Source organism: Epinephelus lanceolatus, chromosome 6 (genome assembly GCF_041903045.1).
Source record: "Epinephelus lanceolatus isolate andai-2023 chromosome 6, ASM4190304v1, whole genome shotgun sequence".
NCBI lineage: Eukaryota > Metazoa > Chordata > Actinopteri > Perciformes > Serranidae > Epinephelus > Epinephelus lanceolatus.
The window spans coordinates 14,350,468-14,373,988 of record NC_135739.1 but is presented as its reverse complement, the minus strand read 5'-3'; the positions used below and the strand labels follow the sequence as shown (position 1 = coordinate 14,373,988).

General features: G+C 41.5%; 1 protein-coding gene across 1 annotated transcript in view; it reads left to right on the top strand.

Moving 5' to 3' along the window:
* The first annotated feature begins 313 nt into the window (after positions 1-313).
* The window catches only part of atp8b3 (ATPase phospholipid transporting 8B3), a 26,572-nt gene continuing 3,364 nt past the window's right edge, over positions 314-23,521 (top strand). The window contains exons 1-27 of the mRNA XM_078168682.1: positions 314-405; positions 644-736; positions 1,011-1,069; positions 1,518-1,609; positions 1,773-1,886; positions 6,156-6,254; positions 6,951-7,012; positions 9,510-9,582; positions 9,883-9,953; positions 10,689-10,780; positions 10,913-11,071; positions 12,122-12,210; positions 12,300-12,493; positions 12,602-12,810; positions 14,872-14,903; positions 15,141-15,297; positions 15,579-15,767; positions 15,867-15,979; positions 17,670-17,837; positions 18,129-18,240; positions 18,337-18,412; positions 18,509-18,632; positions 20,473-20,659; positions 20,753-20,976; positions 21,083-21,166; positions 21,276-21,500; positions 23,348-23,486. Of these exons, the coding sequence (XP_078024808.1) occupies positions 1,045-1,069; positions 1,518-1,609; positions 1,773-1,886; positions 6,156-6,254; positions 6,951-7,012; positions 9,510-9,582; positions 9,883-9,953; positions 10,689-10,780; positions 10,913-11,071; positions 12,122-12,210; positions 12,300-12,493; positions 12,602-12,810; positions 14,872-14,903; positions 15,141-15,297; positions 15,579-15,767; positions 15,867-15,979; positions 17,670-17,837; positions 18,129-18,240; positions 18,337-18,412; positions 18,509-18,632; positions 20,473-20,659; positions 20,753-20,976; positions 21,083-21,166; positions 21,276-21,500; positions 23,348-23,486 (3,109 nt within the window). The 5' untranslated portion in view covers positions 314-405; positions 644-736; positions 1,011-1,044. The remainder of the gene's footprint in view (positions 406-643; positions 737-1,010; positions 1,070-1,517; positions 1,610-1,772; positions 1,887-6,155; positions 6,255-6,950; positions 7,013-9,509; positions 9,583-9,882; positions 9,954-10,688; positions 10,781-10,912; positions 11,072-12,121; positions 12,211-12,299; positions 12,494-12,601; positions 12,811-14,871; positions 14,904-15,140; positions 15,298-15,578; positions 15,768-15,866; positions 15,980-17,669; positions 17,838-18,128; positions 18,241-18,336; positions 18,413-18,508; positions 18,633-20,472; positions 20,660-20,752; positions 20,977-21,082; positions 21,167-21,275; positions 21,501-23,347; positions 23,487-23,521) is intronic.

Below are 23,521 nucleotides of genomic sequence, written 5' to 3'. Positions count from 1 at the left end.
AGTATTGAATCTCAGTTTGTGCTTTTTACTCTCAAAGACTGAAAATGTTTTTACAGTTTCATAGCTGCAGAAATTGACATAAACAAAACAGTGATTTGATGAGCTGGCCCTCCCCTCCCCCACCCCTCTACCTCTCTTCAGGCAAGGTGTACAGGGAGTGCAGTCAGTGATACATGAGCCTTCACCTGGGAGTGAGAGGAAGGCGGGGAAGGGAACATGCAGAGGAGGGAGGGGGATGGATGAAACAGGTGTGTGTTATGAAAAGCAGCCGAAGAATGGTTATCAAAACAACCATGTTGAAATGTCTAGTTGTGGTTTGTGGAGCTCCATGATTGATGGCTCAGCTGTGTCACTTGGATGCAAGTACCACACAGCGCCCATGGAATATACCGGCTAACAACACAGGTATGATGTGCGGGTTGTTTATATGCTGCTGCTCATGATTGACTTCAACGTTACTGTTAACAGCTTTACAAACAGCATGAATTAATAGTAAAAGAGACTGTTGTGATGTCATCTCAGGCTTTATTAATGTGTTGACAAATGTGGTATAGGTACTTATTATTTGGGATAGGTAAACTGTAGCATGACGGACATTAATCATAGTGATTGTGCTGATTTATGTTCATGTTAACCCTTGCAGATTTGATTCAGATGTTTGGATCTGAGCATCCGCGGTTCCCTCCTACCAGGATTGCTCATCCAGCTTCCAGCAGAGATTCAACCAGAAGAGCTGGTACATTTCTGAGTATTTCATCACACAGAAAATCACTGTGGGGTTGCCCTGAGTTCACCTGTTGTTTATGTAATCAAGCAGTTAATTGAGGATTGGTGTGGTTTGTGGAGCTGGTAGGAGAGTCTGCTCAGATCAGCATCAGTGATTTATAACCTGTTGTCTGTTGTGCTGTATGGTATCGGTAAGCATGGAAACGTTGTGTAATGAGTTACAAGACTGTTATCTTACAAAGGGACACAAGCAGCCATTTCACTCTGTTGTCTCCTTCGTATAGCATAACCGAAGACTATAAACGTCTCCTCTGCATCATGGCCATGGAAAGTGTTGAATCTGGTACGTCTTTTATTACCTCCATCCTTTATTTTCCTCTTTTTCCTCCTGCTGCTTACAGTCTCTTTATCTCACTGTGTTTACTGAGATGCATTCAGAGGTGGGTGGAGTTTTTTTTAAAATTAAACGCACTTCATATCAGTTAAAACAACCTATCAGTGTCATATTTGTATAGCAGCCTGCATGTCATGTTTATCTAGATTTTAAATTTCTCCTATAGAGGATCATGTTTCTACAGCAGTCATTTTTGTCTCTCTGAATTGGCAATGCAAGAATCCCTTTGCAATATGGTTAACAGCAGTACACTACATACACTAGCATATTAGTACACACTCACAGAAGCACGCACACACAGACACACACATCCATCTGTTGTCCAGTGACGTAAATGATACATTAAATCATTGTGTGTTAATGGTCTCTGAGAGTCAGCTTAACGTGTGTCTGACAGGCCTCACATGGGAGGTGAGGGCAAACAGCCGCTACTACCACCAACACAAACAGAAGAAATCCTTTCTGTGCTTCCGCTGGGGGCGATACGCAGTGAGTCAGTCACACATGTGCTTCCTTCCTTCCACACGGTAACCTAACACCTGTTGGCATGCTTATGCATTGAGGAACAGGTTGATGTGTTAATACACGTGTCTCCCTTGTGATTCTCTCTCTCTCTCACACTCTCTGTGTTGCTCTCCGTGTCGGTTGCTAGGACAATGTGGTCCGCAGCTACAAGTACTCCCCCCTGACCTTCCTGCCCCTGACACTATTTGAACAGTTCCAGCGAGCAGCCAATCTCTACTTCCTCCTCATGGTGGTGTTGCAGGTCAGATGGAGACTCAGCTGTTGTATCTCTGTCCATCTCTCTACTTGGTTTCTTGTATGCTTTCAGTTTTAACAGTAACTGCACCATGTTAATATCCAAAGAGGCAAGACAAATTAATACTTTAATATGGGATATAGTAGGATTTTTTTTTCCTGTATGTGCATACAGTCTGAAGTCTCTTGAATGACGTTGATATGCTTAAATGTTCCTATGTACACTCTGACCTATCTATCCAGTTCTTTTAGATCAACATACCTAACATTGTGGTGTGTCACCAGCTATATGTGACATGTTATACTGTAACTACAGTTCTCCTTCTTTATTCTGTTTATAGAGGAGGGTATACCAACATGACGACACACCTTAAATAAACTCACTTGCCCCCTGAGGGAAAACGTTTTAACAGGGTGTCATGCTATTTGATCACTTAAAGGGAAATTTCGGTTTATTTCAACCCGTCTCCTATCGTCCTAAATTTGTTTCAAGTCACTAGTGACATAGAAATAATAGTTAGCATGTTAGCCGTTAGCCTAGATACAGCCGTAGTGTCAGACCTGTTAAAACGTAATTGAATGGGCATCCTTTCAAGTGCAAAGTTAGTCCACTAAACAAGCTTTTTCTCCACAAAGACCGCCTCATATCGTTAGGATAAATGTCAGAACATATAGAAAACGACATGTAAACGTGTTGTCTTACCTTACCGGTGTGGTGCCATGTTTGTTGTTTACCATTTAGCTAAGGCTGCAACCGGTCCCATTCCTTGCAACAGAGGTATTCCTCTTCTGTGGGCACTGGGGTACAGCATTCACAGGTAACGTTACACCACCGATCTCCAGAACTAAAGCCTTCCAGCAGCATTCCTCCTCTGTCGTCCTCTAACGTTACCTGTTGTGCCTCTCTCTCTCTCTCTCCTCCTCCATTCTTCAATTTCACGAAGCACTTCGTCAGTGTGTTCTGGCCCAAATAAATAAGGGCGGCCATAAAACTCTGCAAAATCAAATTCCTCCTCCACAAAGTCGAAGTCTGGCAAAAAGTCAGCCATTATTCTATAAATCTTTCATAAAATAAATGAATGAACTTTTCAGGCTACTGTCCGGTTCTGCCTTGCAGCTGCTGTGGCTTGTTCTCGCAAGATTTCAGGCACGGTATGAGGTCGCTGCTTGTTCTCGCGATATTTCGGCCGTGCTTTGGGAAGCAGAGGTAAATGGTAAACACACCGTAAGGTAAGACAACAACTCTGAAGACCACCTAAATGTGGAATGTTAGTATATAGGCTTTCCACATCGAGAGGCGATGGCCGCCCTTATTTATTTGAGCCAGAATACACCGACGAAGAGCTTCGTGAAATTGAAGAACGGAGGAGGAGAGAGAGAGAGAGAGAGAGAGAGGCACAACAGGTAGAGGACGAGAGAGGAGGAATGGCTGCTGGAAGGCTTTAGCTCTGGAGATCGGTGGTGTAACATTACCTGTGAATGCTGTACCCCAATGCCCACAGAAGAGGAATGCCTCTGTTGCAAGGAATGGGACCGGTTGCAGCCTTAGCTAAATGGTAAACAACAAACATGGCACCACACCGGTAAGGTAAGACAACACGTTTACATGTCGTTTTCTATATGTTCTCTGACATTTATCTTAACGATATGAGACGGTCTTTGTGGAGAAAAAGCTTGTGTAGTGGACTAGGCTAACGGCTAACATGCTAACTATTATTTCTATGTCACTAGTGACTTGAAACAAATTTAGGACGATAGGAGACGGGTTGAAATAAACCGAAATTTCCCTTTAAAGCTGGAGTAGGCAGTTTTCTGGAAAAGGCAAACAAAACCCACCTGAATTTCAAAAATACACCCTCCTCCTGCAGGTCTCCCCTCTCTGTCCTAAGCCCCTCCCACAAGACGATTAAAGGCACATGCACCATTGATCTGTAACAATAACTATATACTGTATGTCAAGATGGCACCTATTCAGTACCATAAACCTGCTCGCCTTGCACGCCAAAAAAGTATCAGGCTCCAGGGTTTACTTGCACGGTATGTAGCCCACTGAATATATGGAGTGGTGTCTCGCTGGCCCTGTGCGCCATTTCCTGCTCAGCCTATAGACTTTACATTGTGACAATGTCATTGATTTTTAAATTGCTTTTCTCGGCTTGAGGAAAGTGTTACAGATATAAAACCTCCATGGATCAAAAATGTATCATAGAAAGAGTCATAATTGACTTTGTTTGCAGTTTGAGGTGTCCAACACTTTTACAGACATCTCTTTTATAATGGTGGACACCGCAACCACGAGTGGCCACTGGGAAAAATTTGAAGCAAGGCTGAGCTGCTCGCCAGGGAGTCTGATGTGCATGTGCTTCATATTCTAACCAAGTGTTACCAGTACATTGATTTATTTAATCCTATATCATGTAAAAATGCTTGCAGCATATTTCTCTCAGCTCCTCCTTGCCCTGTCCTCTCTCTCTCTTTATCAGACCACAAATAAGACAAGAATTAGCTCGCTAGCACACCCAGAGGACCCTCCACCTCGCTCTCCACAGCCATAAACTACTTCACCAGGAGGACAGCGGGCAGCAGTCCAGAAAATGTTATATGAATAAGCAGTTAAGCCTTCTGCTAAGTGAAGCCAAAGGGCAGTGGCTGCAGCTACTTCAAGTTGATGTTTATGTAGCTAGCTAGAGCCTCTAATCACAGTGTGTCCTGCGCCTCACTCCCCACCGCTGTTGACTACTTTGGCAGGAGGAGAATGGGCAGCAGCTCCGTAGACAGACCTCCAGTCAGCAGTTGTATAAACTCGAATTCAGCCAACACAAGACTCCTTTTTTGTCTGTCTTCCATTTTTTGGGTTGCTTTGCAGTGTAGATAGTTGTTGCCAATGCTGGAATAGCAACTTTCTCTGCAGAACTCATCGTCATTGAATCAGGCTTTCACTGAAGGGACGTGTGTCTACATTTGTAGAGTAGCTGATAGGAATGCCCTCTCCTTGAAATTACCTGTGATTGGCCAGTCTATCGTCATGGGCTAGATTCTCGAAACCTGCAAACAGAGCCATGAGGAGAATCAGAATCTACTATTCTCTCAGTCTTGTTGAATTAGAATATGCTTAAAGCTTATTATGGGATTTTTGCCAAATGCTGCCAAAGTAAACCTGCCTAACCGAGCTTTAATCCTGACATCACCGTTTCCAGTTGTCTAGTGTAGTTTGACAAAATCATCTTAATGCAACTACAAGGAACTTTCATTTTGTGCTGAATTTGGCAGCCCCTATTGACAAAAGCAGAAGTGTAAGATTAATAACTGTCACCATGTGACGCTGGTGCAATTCTCTCCCTATCTGTTGACTGACCATCCAAGGATGACTCGTGTTTTACCGCTGCTGCTTTTAGCATTTTTTGTTGTTCTTCAGTCAATTCAAGTCAAGTCAAAATTTATTACAGGCCAAAATCACAAAAAATGCCTTAATGGGCTGTACATAAAAAGACATAAGCAAATTACAAATAACACAACAAATAAAATATATAAAAACAAGTGAAATGACTATGTAGAACAAAATAAACAAACAAAACAAAATGAAAACAAAGCAAAAAAAATAAATAAATAAATAAATAACATTGGCACTTGTATATATAAAAAACTAAACATAAATTGATGCGCACAATGACTGAGTAATAGTAGATAACCGTGATGTAGTATGTAAGGACAGAGACTATGTGATGTTAAAGGCAGATGCAAAAAGCAGTGAGTCAGTTCTGTTCTTTTTCTCTTTGCTGATCCTTCCCCAGTATCAGCCACACAATAACCACAAAATATAATGTCAAAAATTATAGAAAAATCTCCTGCTCCCTTTTTAATAAGCAAACGAACTACTTACTGCGAAACTTTGCCGAGGAAAATGTAAACAAAGGCTCTTCTGGTCGGTGTGCCTTAAGTTGTTTGTCTAAATTTGCCGGGAATCAGACCTGTGGACAGGTATTAAGAAAAACTATATATATCTTCTTGCTGATGTTCTTGTTTGCTTATTTAGGTTATATAGAGGCATCAGTGTTAAATTGAGACTGTTTCATAACCATTTAAAAACTTCTTGTAGCTGTGTTAACTACGCACTAGCACTAGCTTTTTCCAGAGCTTTCGACTGTTTCGTCAAGTTTTTTTCGTGGTGTTACATCACTTGCGGAGGCACTTTGTGTGTGCATTTAATTTTATACGGTGGGTGTGACTCTGTTTCCTTTTCCTTCTGTGTGTATTTGTGCGTCTGTGTGGTTTCCAGTGCGTTCCTGCCATTTCATCCATACCTTGGTACATCACCATCATCCCGCTGTTCATCGTACTCTCTGTGAGAGCAATAAAAGACCTTGCCAACGACATGGTGAGACCACCACTCACTCCGTAGTCCCCGCCTCTCTCACCCCAGGGGAGTCTGGGAGGGGGAATATTCTTCTGCCATGAATCCACCTGCTCACACACAAATGCATGATCTTAAACAAAAATATACGACTGGCCTCACACGTGCATTTATGCACCTGGCACTTAAGAATGTACGCACTCCTCTCTCCTTCATTGTCCGCATTGACTCCTTGTCCTCTCCTCATTGACAAAACCAGTCATCCCAGTAGCATTAATTTTCTCTCCTATCATTAAAGCTTTTCCTTTTAAATGCAGGCGTGATGTTTTGCATGGAGAATTCACTGGTTAAGTGCATCACTGAGTTACGGTCGTTAACAGCTCTGGGTGAAACGCTTGCTTGACCCCTCTCTATTGACTAATCATTTAGTGGAGGGTGTAAATCTCCCAGCTGGTGTCACTGTAGAGCCCCGTAATGGTGTTTCTCCTTTCTCCTTTCTCCTGCTCAACCTTTCATGGCCACCCTCACTCCCTCTCACACGCTCCCTGTCCATCACTCTTTTTCTCCATCCTTCTCACGCTTCTCAGTCTATCTCTTTCTCTTGTCTCATCCTCTTTTTGGGTTTTTCTCTCTCTCTCTCTCTCTCTCTCTCTCTCTCTCTCTCTCTCTCTCTCTCTCTCTCCCTCCCCCTCTCTCTCATTTTCTCCATCTTCGGCTCAGGCAAGGAGACGCAGCGACTCAGAGATCAACTCCCGACCCTGTGACGTACTCGTCTCCCAGAGGTGAGGACAAAGACAGTGTTTTATTTTCTCAGGACTTCCAGTTTGAAACGGTCCTCTAATGAACCTCTAATGAAGTGTGAATGAGTGAATCCCTAGATGGTCCCTTTGTGCATTAGAGCAGGGCAAAAACACCCATTGCAAGACATGAACTATGACCAACCTCTTGATGACATCTTCTCCCGTCTTCAGAGATACTGTTTCCACAGTCTGTTCCTTCGACTCTCACACCCCAGATAATATTGCTCTTTCCCTCGTGGACTTAAAAGTGTGGTAACTGCCTGAGAACTGCAGTTGTTTTTGGCACAGTTGTCTTCATAGTTAAAATGTCCCACTCAAAAATGTGTTTTGTTTCTGTTTATGTCCCCTAAAAAGTCTGACCTCGTCTGACTTGTATCTGTGCAAACGTTGTTACCAGAGCGGTCTTTTTACATTCCTCTACTGAAGGATGTGATATCTGTTCACTTCCCTTAAATCTGAGATGCAAAAATAAACCGGATGGGTGTCATTAGTATGAAAGCCAATCGCTGTCATATGGGAAACACGTATTGACAGACTTCGACAAAACATTGGCAAAAAAACCTGAAAACTCCAGCGCAGAGCGGACTTGTCAGTACAGAGAGCAGAGTTAGCTTGGTAGAGTTTGCAGTTTTTGGGTTGTAACCCGGACCAACGTGAACACACAGACACACAGATATTTTTATTTTATGTTTAACAACTACTAAAACTGCATCAGCCACTGCCAGTTAGCCTACAAGCTAACAAACAACATAAACAAATAAATATGCTTATGACACTTTCACCATTCTGATACATCACTAACTCGCTGATTTTTTGGTGCGTGACAGACTCCTCATCTGAGTCTGACTGAGGCTCAAACATGTACCGTAGGGCTGTACCCGACTGAGAATAAGGTCAGTCTAATTAGATTTGGCTGTTTGGCCGTTTCTTTTTTTCCATAAAGAGTGCAAACGGTGTTCAGCGGGATGCACAGTGTGACAGTGACATTTCCCGTAATATAGTAAACAAGCTAACAACACTAACAACTGAAATTTCCATAATTTTTTGCAGACACTAGATATCACACAAAAGCTAAGAGACTGTATCTTATTAAGTTGCTGTGAGCTGTAAACTCACCACTTTTAAGCAAAAGGCGGGACATAATGTTATTTTGGAGCCTCACCGGGCAAAGCCTCTGCCTGCCTGTACTGAGGAGCACTATGAAAGAGAAGAGTGCTCACTCTGCAGCAAAATCTAGTGATAGAAATGTCCCCAGAAGTAGACTGCACACTAACTGACAAAAGAAAAAAAGACTATGCGACTTGAAGGAATCTCAGTTGACTGATGAAAATCTCTGATTTTCAGGGGGCAGCCCTACAAACATGTACTCTGACTCCCTCCGATGTTTCCTCTTAAGTTAGGGTTCTCAACATTTTTAAGGCCAAGGACCCCTTAGCTGAAAGGGAGATGGAGCAGAGACCCCTTATAACATATATGGTATAAAATTGCATCACATATTAATTAGACTAGGCAGTTGTCAGGCAGAGGGCCGTATCAGTCTCAGGCTGCAGTCTTGTCCTATACTTGCTTTTTAGGTAGGTGAAGGAGGAAACTCTTTTTTCACATAGATACGTTGCTGCAAAAGAAAAAAAATATGTTGGAATTGTGTTAATGTGTATTTCAGACATATTGAATTGTTTCAAAAGAAAAAAAAAAACAATTAAAAAATGTTTACAGCCCTAGGGTCCTGGATCCCCTGTTGAAGACCTAGGTTATAAAGCTATTGTTAGCCATCTTGATGCGCACTGCACTTTCAACTTGACGCTACTCTCACATTGCTAACCCTGTCCCCACACTTCATTTTAGTGCTGTGTCAGTGCTGGCGAAAGGGGAAAGGGAAATTTAACGCAAGCAGCGGTGGTGGGCGGGGTGGAGCCTAGATGCAAAATTTCTTAATGGGGGAGAAACAATAGATGTGCTTCAAGCCTCCTCTCATTTTTACTTTTTAATGCGTCTTGAGGAGGACTTTAAAACCCTGCACAGACATTTTTGCTACACTGTAAAATACTGGAATAGTCTCATATATAGAGAGAGTTTACTTATAGATGGAAAGTAAGCATTTCTGTGTTCCTGAGTTTATCATAATTTGCAAATGAAGGCTGCTCTGCTCTTGTTTTTGATGAGAAAAAAATGCTTCACAGCATTTAACAGCAATTTAGATGTAGTTGTTGTTTTTTGTTAGTTTGTGTATCAAAAGGCAATCATTTTGGGTTAGGGTGTTTTAATATTTGATATTGGATTTTGTTTACATTTGTTGAACTGTGTATCAACTATGAAATCTAGTAAAACACACTTTTGATCAATGAAAAACAAAGTTGCTGTGTTTGTGTATATGGTAGCGTCGCATATTTAGGAAATTTGCGACCAGTAAATTAATGCATATGAAAGACATTGATTATTTTTATCTGTTCGCTCACTCCTCATCTGTCTTCTGTCTCAGTTTCAGCAGAGCACAGTGGAAAGATCTGCATGTGGGAGATGTGCTGCGGATCCACAAAGATCAAGTCATCCCTGTGAGACTTTCAATTTATAAGACACAGAAATTAACAGCAGTATAGAAAACAAAGTGTCTGAGTAATCATTGTTGTTCAAGTAAAATAAGATTGCATGAATTACTCGGTAACCTACCCTTTAACCTACCCTACAGCTAGCATACTTAAATATGTCCTTAAAGTGGAAATGTGCAGTATAGCAGCATGCAGCTACTAAAGTTTTTAATATTTTATTAAATGTTGTGTAGCTCTATTTATATTTACAGTAACTTTATATTTAGCACTCTTTCTTTAGTTTTCTGTTTCCCTCTTTCCACCCAGGCTGACCTTCTCCTCCTGTGTAGTTCAGAACCTCACAGTCTGTGTTATGTGGAGACAGCAGATATCGATGGGTACGAAGCGAATCCCTTCTCTCTTAGTATATTAATAAGTTCATCATATTAAATATATTAAAACTAGCAAAAACATAAACCTGTGAATATAGTGTAAAAAATATATAATTGTAAAAATAATAGCACAGATCAGGACCTTATGAGAAGTTTTAAGATTTGATTTTAAAGGTGATATTGATTTTAGAGGCCTAAGCTCTTCGGGCTCCTCTTCTGTTGCCGTGGGGCCTTGACAACAAAAACTTGGTCACCTTTAAAGGTCTAAAATCATTTATACACTCTGGGACAGCCAGAGGGGCTGTGCCTGCACTTCTGAGGCTTTGTGGTGACTCAAAGAAGGGCAAAAGGTGTTTGATACATTTGGGTCAGAGAGAGTAGTGAATCAGTGAAAGAAACAGTTTGAACAATGAAATTTATGACCAGTTTAAAACCAGTTAGAACCAGTTTGAAAGGTGAGACGTCTCATGGTTCACTGCAGAGTGAAGAACTTTGAAAGAGTGTGTATGATCAAATACATTTCTCTTTGCTACTAAACAGTTTGAAAAATGTCTTCATCCTGCTTCTCAATCAAATAAATTAATATTGCATATACGTGTGTGTGTGTGTGTGTGTGTGTGTGTGTGTGTGTGTGTGTGTGTGTGTGTGTGTACCAGCTGCGTACTACATCGACTTCTCCTCATTATCTCTAATGACTAGATCAACTGTTTAGTGTGCAAGTGTGGTCTTTTCTTCACACAGAGAGACTAACCTCAAGTTCCGGCAGGCGCTCAGTGCTACACACAACGAGCTGACCTCTCACCCCTCAGAGGAGATGCTTGCTGCCTTTGATGGTGAATAAATATTTTCTATTAAGAGTGCAAATTCATTTGCATTTTAAAGTAGAGCAAAAACAAACAAGTAAACCTTTCACAGGACTGCACACTTGTCCCAAGTGACAGCAAATGTAAACTTTAATGTTACAGGTGTCGTGCTCTGTGAGGAGCCCAACAATCGCCTGTACACCTTCAGAGGCCAGCTGCACTGGCGAGGAGAGTGTCTCCTGCTGGACAACGAGCACATCCTCCTCAGGGGAACAGTCCTACGCAACACAGAGTTTGCCTACGGCTTGGCTGTATACACTGGTACATCTAGTAGAATTCGCTCAGCTTAAAAAGGGCATATCAATATGGATTTCTGTGAAATTTCTATGCCTGAGAGATAGTGAGTTGAGGGATGATACAGTTTTTGTTCAGAAAATAGGTCCCTGCCACCGCCTAACTGGTCTGTTGGGTCTAAACATGACACTGAGACAAACAAGCCCTGATATGTGGCACAGCTCCCCACAGAGGTGTGTGATAACAGAGATAAAACTGTGAGAAAATGTTTTTGTGCTCAAGCCACCTATCCTCATTTCACCTTCTGCTGTGGCCTCCACTTGTTTCAATGACAAATTTTATTATGGTGAATACATTATACTGCTAATTATGGACAGTACTTAACTCTTCTGTAACTCTGTGTCTTAAATGTGGGTCTGTTAACATCTGGCAGATTACCGGCTCCTCCTGTCTTTTAAGTGATCATTGATCGGATATTACTGGACCAGGCAGAGGTGTCATGGATCTCACTGCTATGACCCTTTCAGTTCTGGTGAAGCAGATCAATCGATCAAATTCTACCAGAGATGGGTTTTATACCATTCATCAGAGAGTGTCTATTGGTGTGACCCCGGTTCAACCTGATTATAACTCCTAACCCACTTGACACAGCCTACTCTAAATTATGCATGACCAAGGTTGTCATGTTGTTGTCGCAGTGAGACAAAGTTGGAGCCACTTTCTGTCCTTGAGGAGTTTGAAGATATGGCACACATTCTCAGTATGTGTCATTTTTACGCATGCAGCTCAGCGTTTTTCAGCAGTCTATGTGAGATTGAGACAGCATCACTGGAAAACATAATGTGATACTTTATTGATCCCTGCAAGGGAAATTCTCTCTTCCCGTTGACCTCTCAGCAGCGAGGTCACACACCCCCGGAACTGGTAGGGATTCAGCATCTCGCTCAAGGGCACATCAGCAGATGCTCGCTGACATGAGGGCTTGAACTTTCACCCTCTGGCTGCAGGATGGTCTACTGACTCGCTCGGCCAGGCCGCCGGAGCGAAAGCATCTAATAGTTGTCTGCTCTGTACCAGGCGCGGACACCAAGATCCTGAGGAACTGCGGGAAACTGAGAGTGAAGAGGACTCAGACGGAAAAAGTTTTCAACAGAGTGGTGATCGGGGTGAGTGGGTAAAGGGCAGGGGGATGACAAGCGTGAGACAACTTGTGGAGTTATTCTAAACTGTGTGGGTCTATATTGCGGATCTCTAGATCGTCCTGTCCGTGCTGCTGGCAGCTCTGCTCCTTGCCATCGGCGGTGGTGTGTTTTCGAGTTGGGTCATGAGCCATACAGGGGTTTCATCTGCTCTGGTGGTTAACGGCAATCCCGTCTACACCGGGTTCCTCGTCTTCTGGAGCTACATCATCCTGCTCAGCCCGGCCATGCCGATTGCTCTCTACATCTCGTTAGTTCCATCCACAATATTCCGCTCATTTGAGGGTATGCAGGAAGGTTGAAATACACTTGTGTTTGTGTGTGTACCGTCTTACTTTGTATGTCTGTGTGTTCACAGGTTTGAGGTGATCCACACAGTCCACAGCCTGTTTATTGGCTGGGATATGGAGATGTATTGGCAGCAGGCAGACAGACCGGCCCAGGCCAGGAATACCTCACTGAATGAGGAGCTCGGCCAAGTGGGATACCTGCTGAGTGACAAAACTGGGACACTAACACAGAACCGTCTGCTCTTCAGACAATGCTGCATAGCTGGGGAGATCTACGGTAAAAAATAAACTGAACACATCCTATATATACATACATATATTTTACTATATATAAACATATATAAATACATCTAATGATGTACTAATTGTTCTTCTTAGAAAAAAACTAGCGTCTTTATCTGAGCTCACATTGCAGGGCTTGTTTGAAATTAAAGTATCAATCACTCAGACTTTTTGAATAGCCTCACATCTGCCCAGTGCTGGGATAGGCAGCCCGCAGCTCCAGATCAGCATGCAGTTCTTTAGACGCTCTCCAGTGGCTCCCTTAGGCTTTGACAAAGAATTGTATGGAAATGAATAACTGTATATTTTAACATTTTTATTTTTATTTATCATTGTAGGCCTAATTTAATTCTTACATTCTCCAGTTGCAAGAGTGTGTGCCCTGTACACCACATAAAAAATGTTTTGATATTTTGTCAACTGAAATGTGCGTCATACATCCACGGCCTGGCGCCTTTTTGTCTAGATTTTGCCGAACCTAAATAGCGGAGGCGACTCTTGAGCTAGGATTTTAAATCCAGAAAATGGAAAAGTCTCAGAGGAAAAAAGAGAATTTAATGGTGCAGGGACAGATTTGTTTGCTTGTACCACCATGCTACAAAGTAAATGTACCAAATAATCATAAACAGCCCACTGCATAGAGGCCACCTTGTGGTAAAACATATTAATGAATGCTCGTTTAGACCTTTTAGTCATGTTAGTAGACTAATTTAGACCTAATAGACTGTGTTATCTTCATCATAAGGCTCAGATATATCTTGAAGCTACAGGCAGATTGTTGGTTTTTTTGTTTTTTTAAATTTACCTGTAATGGGTCTTTTTGATAGTAAAGGTTGCCAACCCCTGGCCCAGACCAACCACACAAAATTGCCTTTTTCTCCTGTTATGTCACTTATAACAGCTGTGGCCAGGGGCATTATGTTTTGGGGTTTTCCCTCTGTCCATTCCTCCATCCCATTCTTGTGAATGCAATGTCTCAACAACACCTTAAAGGAATTTCTTCAAACATTAACTTGACTCAGTGATGAACTGATTAGACTTCAGTGGTAAAAGGTCACCTTTCACTCTGTGTGGTTCTGGTGAACACCATGTCTGAATAAGGCCTTGAGGAAATTTTCTCAAATTTGGCAGAAACATCCACTCAGACTCAAAGATGAACGATTGAAATTTGGTGGTAAAAGGTCAAAGGCTGAGGTCACTGTGACCTCAGAAAACTCAAAAATTAATTTGCTAATCATGACAAAATTTCACACAAATGTCTAATGGAATAAAATGATAGACATTTTATATCCATGTTTAATTTTACGTCAGCATCCACTTTCAACAGGATGCACATAAATTATGAATTCAAAAAAGCTCTCAAAATGCATCTATACGAACATGTGAGGAAGTGATCATATTCAGTGGTCAATTAGAAACTTACTAGCAGGCCATTATTAATTAAATGACATTGCACAATTCAGGAAAAAAGTGCTTAAAAATATAAGCGTAAAGCATAAAATCATGGCATCGATATATGAAAAACTTTTGATTGTGACTTTACACTACATGTGTAAAAGCACTAAATAATGTCAGCATTATTGATGGTGGCAGTGAGACACTTTATGTATTTGTGTTCGTTCAGCATCATCCAACAATAAACAGAAAAAGTGTGAAGTAACACGATTGCATCCAGTCTAATTAATACAGTAACTTACATCCTTAAATATTAATTTATGTAACAATGTGTGATAATCACCGCAGAGCCAAGTTTCCTCACCGGCTTACAATGGAACAAAGATCTCTCTGGGGAGACAATAGGAGACACATCATATCCAACAGCCACGAGTCCATCTACTAAATATTTAACACCAGCTCTGCCCACTGAAGACGAACTGTAATTGAAACCTTGTCAGAAACACATCAGCCATATGTCGTATGTCTGAGCCACTTCCTGGTTTAGCCCACATGTCTGTTTTCTTTTCCTTTCTGTCTTTTTATTCTAATCATGTATTTTATCTCAATTTCAAATGCTTTTTGCAAGTCATTAAATATAATAATTTCTGTACTTTCACAGGTGATGCATCAGTCAGGGCAGAGGAGACAGAGGTATGTAACTACTCTCAAATCTGCATCTTTTAACCATATTTTCCTCTTTCTTTGCCTTTTCTTTGTGTATTTCCAATCTAAATCAAAGGTATTCTTAATCTTTCTATATGGTAAATCGTTTCTCGTCTGTGCACCTGTTTTTATGTCATAATTTCTGCTTCCATCACTTGTGACACTGTATAATACCACTGCACAGTAACATCTGGTGCACCAACTTTTTTCCCTGTACATGCGCAGCCGATGGACTTAAGCTGGAATCCATACGCCCGCGGTGGTCTCTACATGTCGTCTCCTAGCCTGGTGGAGAGGCTCAGAGGACAGCAGTGTCCATTCAGCAGACAGTTCCTCAGTGCGCTGTCTTTATGTCACACTGTCATGGCAGAGTGGAAAGAAGGTTGTGTCTGAGTTTGTCGGTATCTACGCTGGTTTATGTTTTTTGATAAAATCTCTGTTTGTTCCCACTGTGTTTTTGTGTTACACAGAATGACCTGATGAGTGTGCTACAATAAATAGTCAAATAACCTGTATCTGTGCTTTTAGACTTGCCTAATTTTGACAAAACTTATTCACAGTTATTTTCCAGTTCCTAAATCACTGGTCTGAATCTGATATAATAACATAAAATACCTGGAGGTCAACATGTTTACACCTTACGTGATGACTACATTCCTCCAGAGGCTCCAGTTTACCAGGCTGCGTCCCCAGATGAGGAAGCGCTTGTTGGTGCAGCCAGGGAGCTGGGCTGGGTCTTTCTCTCCAGGACAAGAGAATTTATCGTTGTCTCCGAGCTGGGTGTCACTCGCCAGTACGAGCTGCTCGCACTGCTGGACTTCACCAGCAAGAGAAGACGCATGTCCGTACTGGGTGAGAGTTGCCTTCTAAATACACATTAACAACATATTTTCAATTTGCAACTTTTTTTCTGAATAAATTATCCACACTGGTTTGTTTTGTTTTTTTCAGTGCGGGAGCCGGAGGGTGGGTTAAAGCTGTACTGTAAAGGGGCAGACATAGTGATCCTGGAGAGACTGCAGAAGGACTGTCCATATCAGGAAAGGACTGAAAGTGCCCTGGAGGTGAAATGGAGTTTCTACTGAACCATTAGTGTGTGCTGTTATTGAGCCTACTATTTGTATGACACTATGTCAGTGTCTTTAGGTTTCCATTTCAGTATTAAGCAGTTCACATTTTTAAAAAGTACACCATCTTAGCTTTGTGCATTTGATAATTAACTCAAGACATAAACAGCTGAGGCTGATGGGAATGACGGTAGTTCTGGAAGTATTTGACGAGAAACCAAAGTATTGGACAAATGGAGATTGTCCTGGTGGCGCTATATGAAAGTCAGATAATCAAAGTTATTAGCAGGCAAGTTATGAAGTCAGGAAAGCTGGTTTCCAGGCCTGAAAATGGTTTAGACCAGTGGTTCCCTACTGGTGGGTTGCGGTCCAAAAGTGGGTCATGGGTCCGTTCTGAATGGACCCCAAGTGACTTGAAAACGTGTCAAGTACAGTGAATTTCCACCACAGAGCTTTTATTTTGAAGTGCCGTTTCCTGCTGTAGAGTGCGTGAATAATGAACAGCTACCTAACAGAGACAAATTAGCAAATTAGCTTGACAACATGGCCAAACACAAGTATGACCCTGACTTTATCAAACTGTGAGGACCTTGAACTAATGACTAAGGAGAAATCTGAACACTGTGGCTGGACCAGTTTGGAACCACTGGTTTAGACCTAACAGAATGTTTTGTAAAGGTTTGAATATATATTGTTTTGGCTATTGCTTAAAATATGTCTTACTTCACGTGAAATACAGTCCCTGTGTTACTAATTTAAAATCTAGCGCCGAGCTGTGGGACATTTATACAGCACTCAGGTGATGGTGGGGCATAATTTAAAAAAAAAAAAAGTAGCTACAAGGTGCCAGACTGTAAACAGCAGGCATTCAAGAGACCCAGCGCCAAACAAGAGTGGGTCTGAAGATGGCTTTTACTCTTACTGTCACTTTCGCTGACAAACGTTTTAACAAACAGTAACCGACAATACTGCAGAGTATACCTTAAACATACAGTATGTACTTTTAAGACCACTTTGTGCAGTAAAGGTTTTGCTCCATTAATAGTAGGGCTGTTAAACGATTCATTTTTTAATCCTGATTAATGGCCATGCTGTTTTTCCCTTGCTAAAATTAACCCTTTTTTCAAGCGTTATTGAGTCCCCTTCCTGATAAGATAGCATAATATGGTTGCTTCTGATTTCATATGATACCAGTATCATCACTAGCTTTAAAACTCAGCCATCTATAGCCTCTGATAGACAGGCAGCACGCAATTAACGTGATTTAAAAAATTGAATGCGTTATTTGTGGATGTTAAAAGCATCGCAATTTAAGCATTTATGCTGACAGCCCGAATTAATAGTAATCAGTCAGATGAAAGAATTTATAGTAGTATCTTTGTTGTGATCATCTGTAGGGGTCACATTATACTCAACGTACATCTTCTATCATTATCATCAGTGTTCTGATCATCAAAGCTTCTACACACTGTATTGGGCATTAGTTAAAAGTTCTCATCAATCAATAATCAATAGAGTTTTAAAGAAAGGATCAGGCTAGCAATCTCTACTGAGATAGCTGAGGCATCCCTGCCGAAACCGAAGTGTTTGTCTCGTGTTTTCTTTGTCAATTCCTCAATTCTGCCTGAAAGATCACTCAGTAAATAATGTGCAGTCTATAATAATGTGTTAACTTATCTCCTGTCAGTTGTTTGCCCAGGCCTGTCTGAGGACTTTGTGTGTTGCGGTTCGATCTGTTCCTGAGGCATCATGGGAGCAGTGGAGTAAGACTCTGGCCCAGTCTGCTGCCATGGCGACCTGTGACCGTGACGCAGTGCTGGAAAGGCTGTATGATCAGATGGAGAGAGAGCTGCAGGTGGGCTCTTCCTCAGTGTTGCACAAGTTTATTGTCAGTCCTCCAGGTGAAGTGGTCAAGCTGATCGCTGACACAGATAACTCTTTAAATCGAGAGTTTCTGCCTGTTACTTTTCTCTATATTAAGTTTTGTGTGAACAGAATCCTTGTTTAGCTTTTGTAAATCATGCATTTTTATATGTTATGAGGTTATGAATGTTACTCACATCATCTTTGTCTTTTTGTCATGCTACTGTGCAATAAAGCCATTATCCTTCAGAGACGCTAAAATAGAATATTCACCGTTTTGTAGCTTCTGGGGGTGACAGCAATAGAGGACCGGCTTCAGGAGGGTGTTCCTGAGACTATTGCTCTGCTTCAACAGGCTGGGCTTAAAGTATGGGTTCTGACAGGGGACAAAAAAGGTATTGTGACACACCGTGGCAGAAGGTTGGAGTTGCTGTGCTGAAGCTACACACCTCACTTCTGTTTCTGTTTTACCTCTCTCTTCGTCCTTGCAGAGACTGCAGTGAACATTGGATATTCTTGCAAGCTACTGGATCCTAATACCAGATTACTGGAATGGCAGGAGCTGAGGTTAGCAATGATAAAAATACACAAACACACACACAAACACACACACAGGCACACACTCACACCAGCTCATTGATCTTTGTATGTTTGCCCCTGCAGACAGATACTCCAGTCCCCAGACCCAGGGGTCAGTTTCTTCAAGGCCAGACAGACAGAGCTGTGGGCTGTAGACAAGCAGACGGCTGGAGCAAAGACTGCTGTGGTCCTCACTGGACCTGAGCTGGTAAACACTGGACATACTGGAATAGGTTACTTATATAGTTTGCCAGTGACTCTGTATCATGAAACACTGTGTTGTTAATGTCAGGGAATGGGATAGTACAGATGAAAGTGTGATTTCAAGGCTCTATGGCTGTTTTCATTGTAACTGTGTGTTGGTCATAAAGTTTTTTTTAGACATGAATCCGTTTTTCTTTAAACCTGCAACACTTAGTTTTTGGCCAGTTGTGGAAAGAAGTTGTAAACACAACACTGACATGAGTTGATAAGGAAAACTGGTTAGCAAACTTTTCCATATTAAGACATCTAGTAGAGAATGAGCCACATTAGCATTCATTCAGAGTTATGTTTGTGCCTACCTGATGATTGCAAGTCCAATATTCCCTCTTGGACATAGACTATTAAACCCTTTGCACCTTTTTTCATGGTGCCGCACCCTGGACACCGCTGTCCAACACAGCAGTGCTGATTAGAAAAGTATTAATGAGCCCTACCCAAGGCTACAATTTAGAATTATTTTGCAAAGTATACAACTAGTAAGTAACCTAGGAAAGAAGATTTAGCTGTTCAAACACAGTCTTTATTATTATGACAATAAAAAGGGTTCATATCAAGTCGGCATAGCCTGTAACACATGCTCAGATCAATCATGAAACCTTGAAAAAGTCCTCTAATAAAATGTTCAAAATCAAAAGTCACTAGGCAAAGCATAGTCCAGAAGAATTTAACAGACAGTAAAAGGAAAAGCATTACCTTACACTCCATTCACATGACACACCTGAGAGCAGGGACGATAGTTACGCACTGTAAAAAGTCCCAAACGCAAGCAGAGCAGGTGATGAAGGGCCAAAAAAAGCTCGCTAATCCACGATGATGTGAGTAAAGGAGAAAACCATGTGCTACGTGAAAGAACACACTGTGAACCAATGTTGGGAGAGCATGCAGGGACGTTCATTACGCACTGTAGCAGTCCCAGAGACTCGTGCAAATAAGTTAAAAGTAAGTGTGAGTATATGCCAGCTGTTGCACCCTCCCGCTGCCCTAATTCCAACGTCTCTGCTCCACTATTTTCACCAGGTAATTGCTAACTGTGTATATCTGCTGGTTGGTGCTGAGCAGTAGTGTAGAGTGTTTTTTTTTCTAGAACTTAACCCTAAATATAGCTGCCTGCTGAGTCTGAAAACAATGCTGAGAGTTGCAACAAGCTCAAACACACTGAAATACTTTGTATATCTGAGGGGAACTGTAGGGACAGTGACAGTAGTCTGTAGGTGTGTGTCATCTGATCAATAGTCACCATAATAATATTGATTATAGGAGCTTTAAAAATATATACTTGCTGAACTAAATGCCTTGAAACAAGATCGCTTCTGTGAGATCTGAAACCCAGACGCAAAGATGAAGACTCCTCTAAAGGTCCTTTTGAAGGAAGGGCTGTTTTATATAAATATAACCTAAACTCATCTGTTTGATGGTGTTGTAAAATTCTTCACGGTTTTACCATGTCATGTTTTAATCATCATCAAAACAGTTTTTGCTTGACGTGCGATAAATACTGTCCAGCATCAACACAAGTTAGCAACAGTCCCCCACATGCATGGCCACGTTGTGCCATCTTTAATGTTTCTTTGATAAGGTTTTATATGTTTACATGAGGTGTTGTCTATGCTATTATTTTAATTCTTATGCAAACAAAACCTGCGTAGTGCTGCTAATTCTATTTGTGGTTTAGAATGTAAAACGTATTTCAGTGTTTGTATGATCAGTACTTTCAAGAATGCCACGATACTACTGATATGACGTGAGGTATGAAATTTCAATACCGTTTCCTCTCCATACTCCAGACAGAGTTTGACCAGAGACCAGAGTGGGGGGCCACATTCATGAGCCTGGCAGAACAGTGTCAATCGGTGCTATGCTGTCGTGTAACACCCGGACAGAAGGCTGACATCGTCACACTGGTCAGGAAGCACACCCGCTCAGTCACCATGTCCATCGGGGACGGTGCCAATGATGTGAACATGATCAAGAGTAAGTCATGTTAAGTGAAATGGTGTGATTGTATCAGTGTGCTTTGCTTTCATGTTTTTACATTTTCTTCCTCTTTCTGCTCCCTAACATCAGCGGCTCATGTTGGTGTGGGACTGGAGGGGGTGGAGGGAGGTCAGGCGGTGCAGAACGCAGACTTTGCATTGTCCCAGTTCAGATTTCTGCAGAGGCTGCTGCTGGTCCACGGCCGCTGGTCCTACAGACGCATTTCCCTCTTCTTGCGCTACTTCCTGTTTAAGACCTGTGGGTTTGCTCTTGTGCACATATGGTTTGGTTTCTTCAATGGTTTCAGTGCTCAGGTGAGACATACACAGACGAGATTTAATCACATTAAGCCTTTAAGTCATATAATAAACTGAAGTGAAACATCCTGCATTTATTCCACCATCTGTTTCTCTCCTGCAGTCTCTGTATGAGACATGGTTCATCGCTTGTTACACTGTCTTCTACACAGCAGCCCCAATTATGTGTGTGGCCTTCTTTGAACAGGTGAGACAGTTTAAAAGATGTGTTTTTTATGAACTCTGTGATTATATTTTGATATCATTTTAAATATTTCAGTTTTAAGTAATAATAATAATTTATCTTTGTGTTGCAGGACGTGAGCGCAGACAGCAGCCTGAAATGGCCGGAGCTGTACAAGTCTGGACAGAGACAGGAGCTGTCCAGCCCTCTCATGCTGTGCTTATCCCTCCTGTATGCTGTCTACACATCATTCGTTCTCTTCTTCATCCCGTTCGGGGTCTTTTACAACACAGCCTATGACTACCAGACCATGGCTGTCACTGTCTCTATGGCAGCCACGTTCACTGCAACCATCGAGGTCAGGATCCCTCTTTTCATAGATACAAGTAAACCACGAAAACAAGTCACAAAATGAAATGTGAAAAGACGAGTGTTAGAAAATATTATTGCATGATATATTATTGCACTGTGGCCTCATAGCCAGCCGGGGCCCTCCTGTGTGGAGTTTGCATGTTCTCCCCATGTCAGTGTGGGTTTTCTGCAGATACTCCAGCTTCCTCCCACATTCCAAAGACATGCAGGTTAACTGGTGACTCTAAATTGTCCATAGGTGTGAATGAGCGCGTGAATGGTTGTCTGTCTCTGTGTCAGCCCTGTGATAGTCTGGCAACCTTTCCAGGGTGTACCCAGGTGTCTCCCAATTATTGCTGGGATAGGCTCCAGCCCTCTTTCAACCCTAAACAGAATAAGCAATTATGGAAATAAATAAATACTGTATAATCAGCCCTCTATGCACCATAAAGGAAATGATCTATTAATATCAGAATAATTATGCAATGAAAGCATCTGTGGATTTGAGTTTTTAATCCAGATTAACATCAAAATGTAGCAACACTCAAGATGATCATGGTGTATTATGTATATTTTATATACACAGAAATATCTGTGGACAGCTTTAACACTGGTCACTCCAAACTGTATCATATTGAAATTCAGAGCTTCTTCCAAAAAGTTGTTCATTTAGAAATTATAGAATTTTTTTTTTTTTTTTTTTTTTACAAACTGCAGCTGAAGTAGCGTAGAAATATGATGAGATGTAAAATTATTAAATTGTTATGAACAATCAGTGGTGTAGTGCTTTGGTTGAATAAAAATCTTCATCTATAGTTAAAGGTGTAATATTTGAAATTTCCTCATTAAACTATCTTTAAACGACAGGATAGTTACATATTTTGTAGAGTTGTATGCTACTAATATTATCCCAAATATATCCAGACAAATCATTAATTTTTTTCAAGAAATTGTGCGTTTCAATTGGTCGCCTATCAATGGCGCCATATCACCTTTACTTTGTTTAGTTGCTCTAATTTCCAGGGAAACACTTAAAACACCAGCTGATGTGTAATTTGAAGTCACAACTAAGTAGCTGCACATGCCCAAGGATCGGTATAAATCACACAATGTCCCAAAATTGTACTCAGTAACAGTAATATAGCATTTTTCCTGCCATCTAGTATTTCTTTTTATTACTTGCATGCCATTTTGCAACACAGTAAGCCAGCTGAGACCTAATTTGTTGATAAGACGTATCAGTGCTAATCCAGCCTACTACAACGTGCTACTATGACAAGTGGCTCATGCCTGCCAACAAGCTAATACGTATAGTAGCGTCATAATGTTATTACAACGTTCAACACGCTTGTACAGTAATTTTCTATATGACTGTTGTGACCACAAATAACAGTGCTGGGCTACGTCACAGCTGAATTAGCCACAGTAGCTGTATGGGTAGATGACTTATCTAATGGCGAGTTAGCAAGTTAATGTTACTTGCAGCATTTTCATGTTACTAAACGTAACGTGAATTAGCTATAATACAGTACATTTCCTCGTCTGTGAACATGATTTTCTGCCTGACATGAGTCATGTTATATGAATTTATTTTATCAGCATTGCTAGATGTTTAACAGTGAAGACAATAACTCATGTGATCCCACACTGAGAGAACCCTAGCTGCAGACTGTGTGTTTCAGAGATGTTGGATTACAGCATGGTTCGATAACCTGATCAGTAAATACAGGAACAAGCTGGTAAAGACTAATGTGGTGGCCAGTAAACGAGTCAGCACACCAGTTTTGGGAACAGGATGAAGAGGAAGGCATGTACCATTCTCTTCTGATTACAGTGCTTCTGTTCGTCTTTCAGGTGACGCTGCTGACCAGATACTGGACGAAGTTCAACATAGCAACCGTGTGTGTTTCTGTGGTGTTTTTCTTCATCTGCACCAGGATCACCCACAGCGCCCGCATATTTGAAAGATCACCCAGCGACTATTACTTTATCGGTACACTTCTGCTCATCTCAGAGCCCTGCACGCCT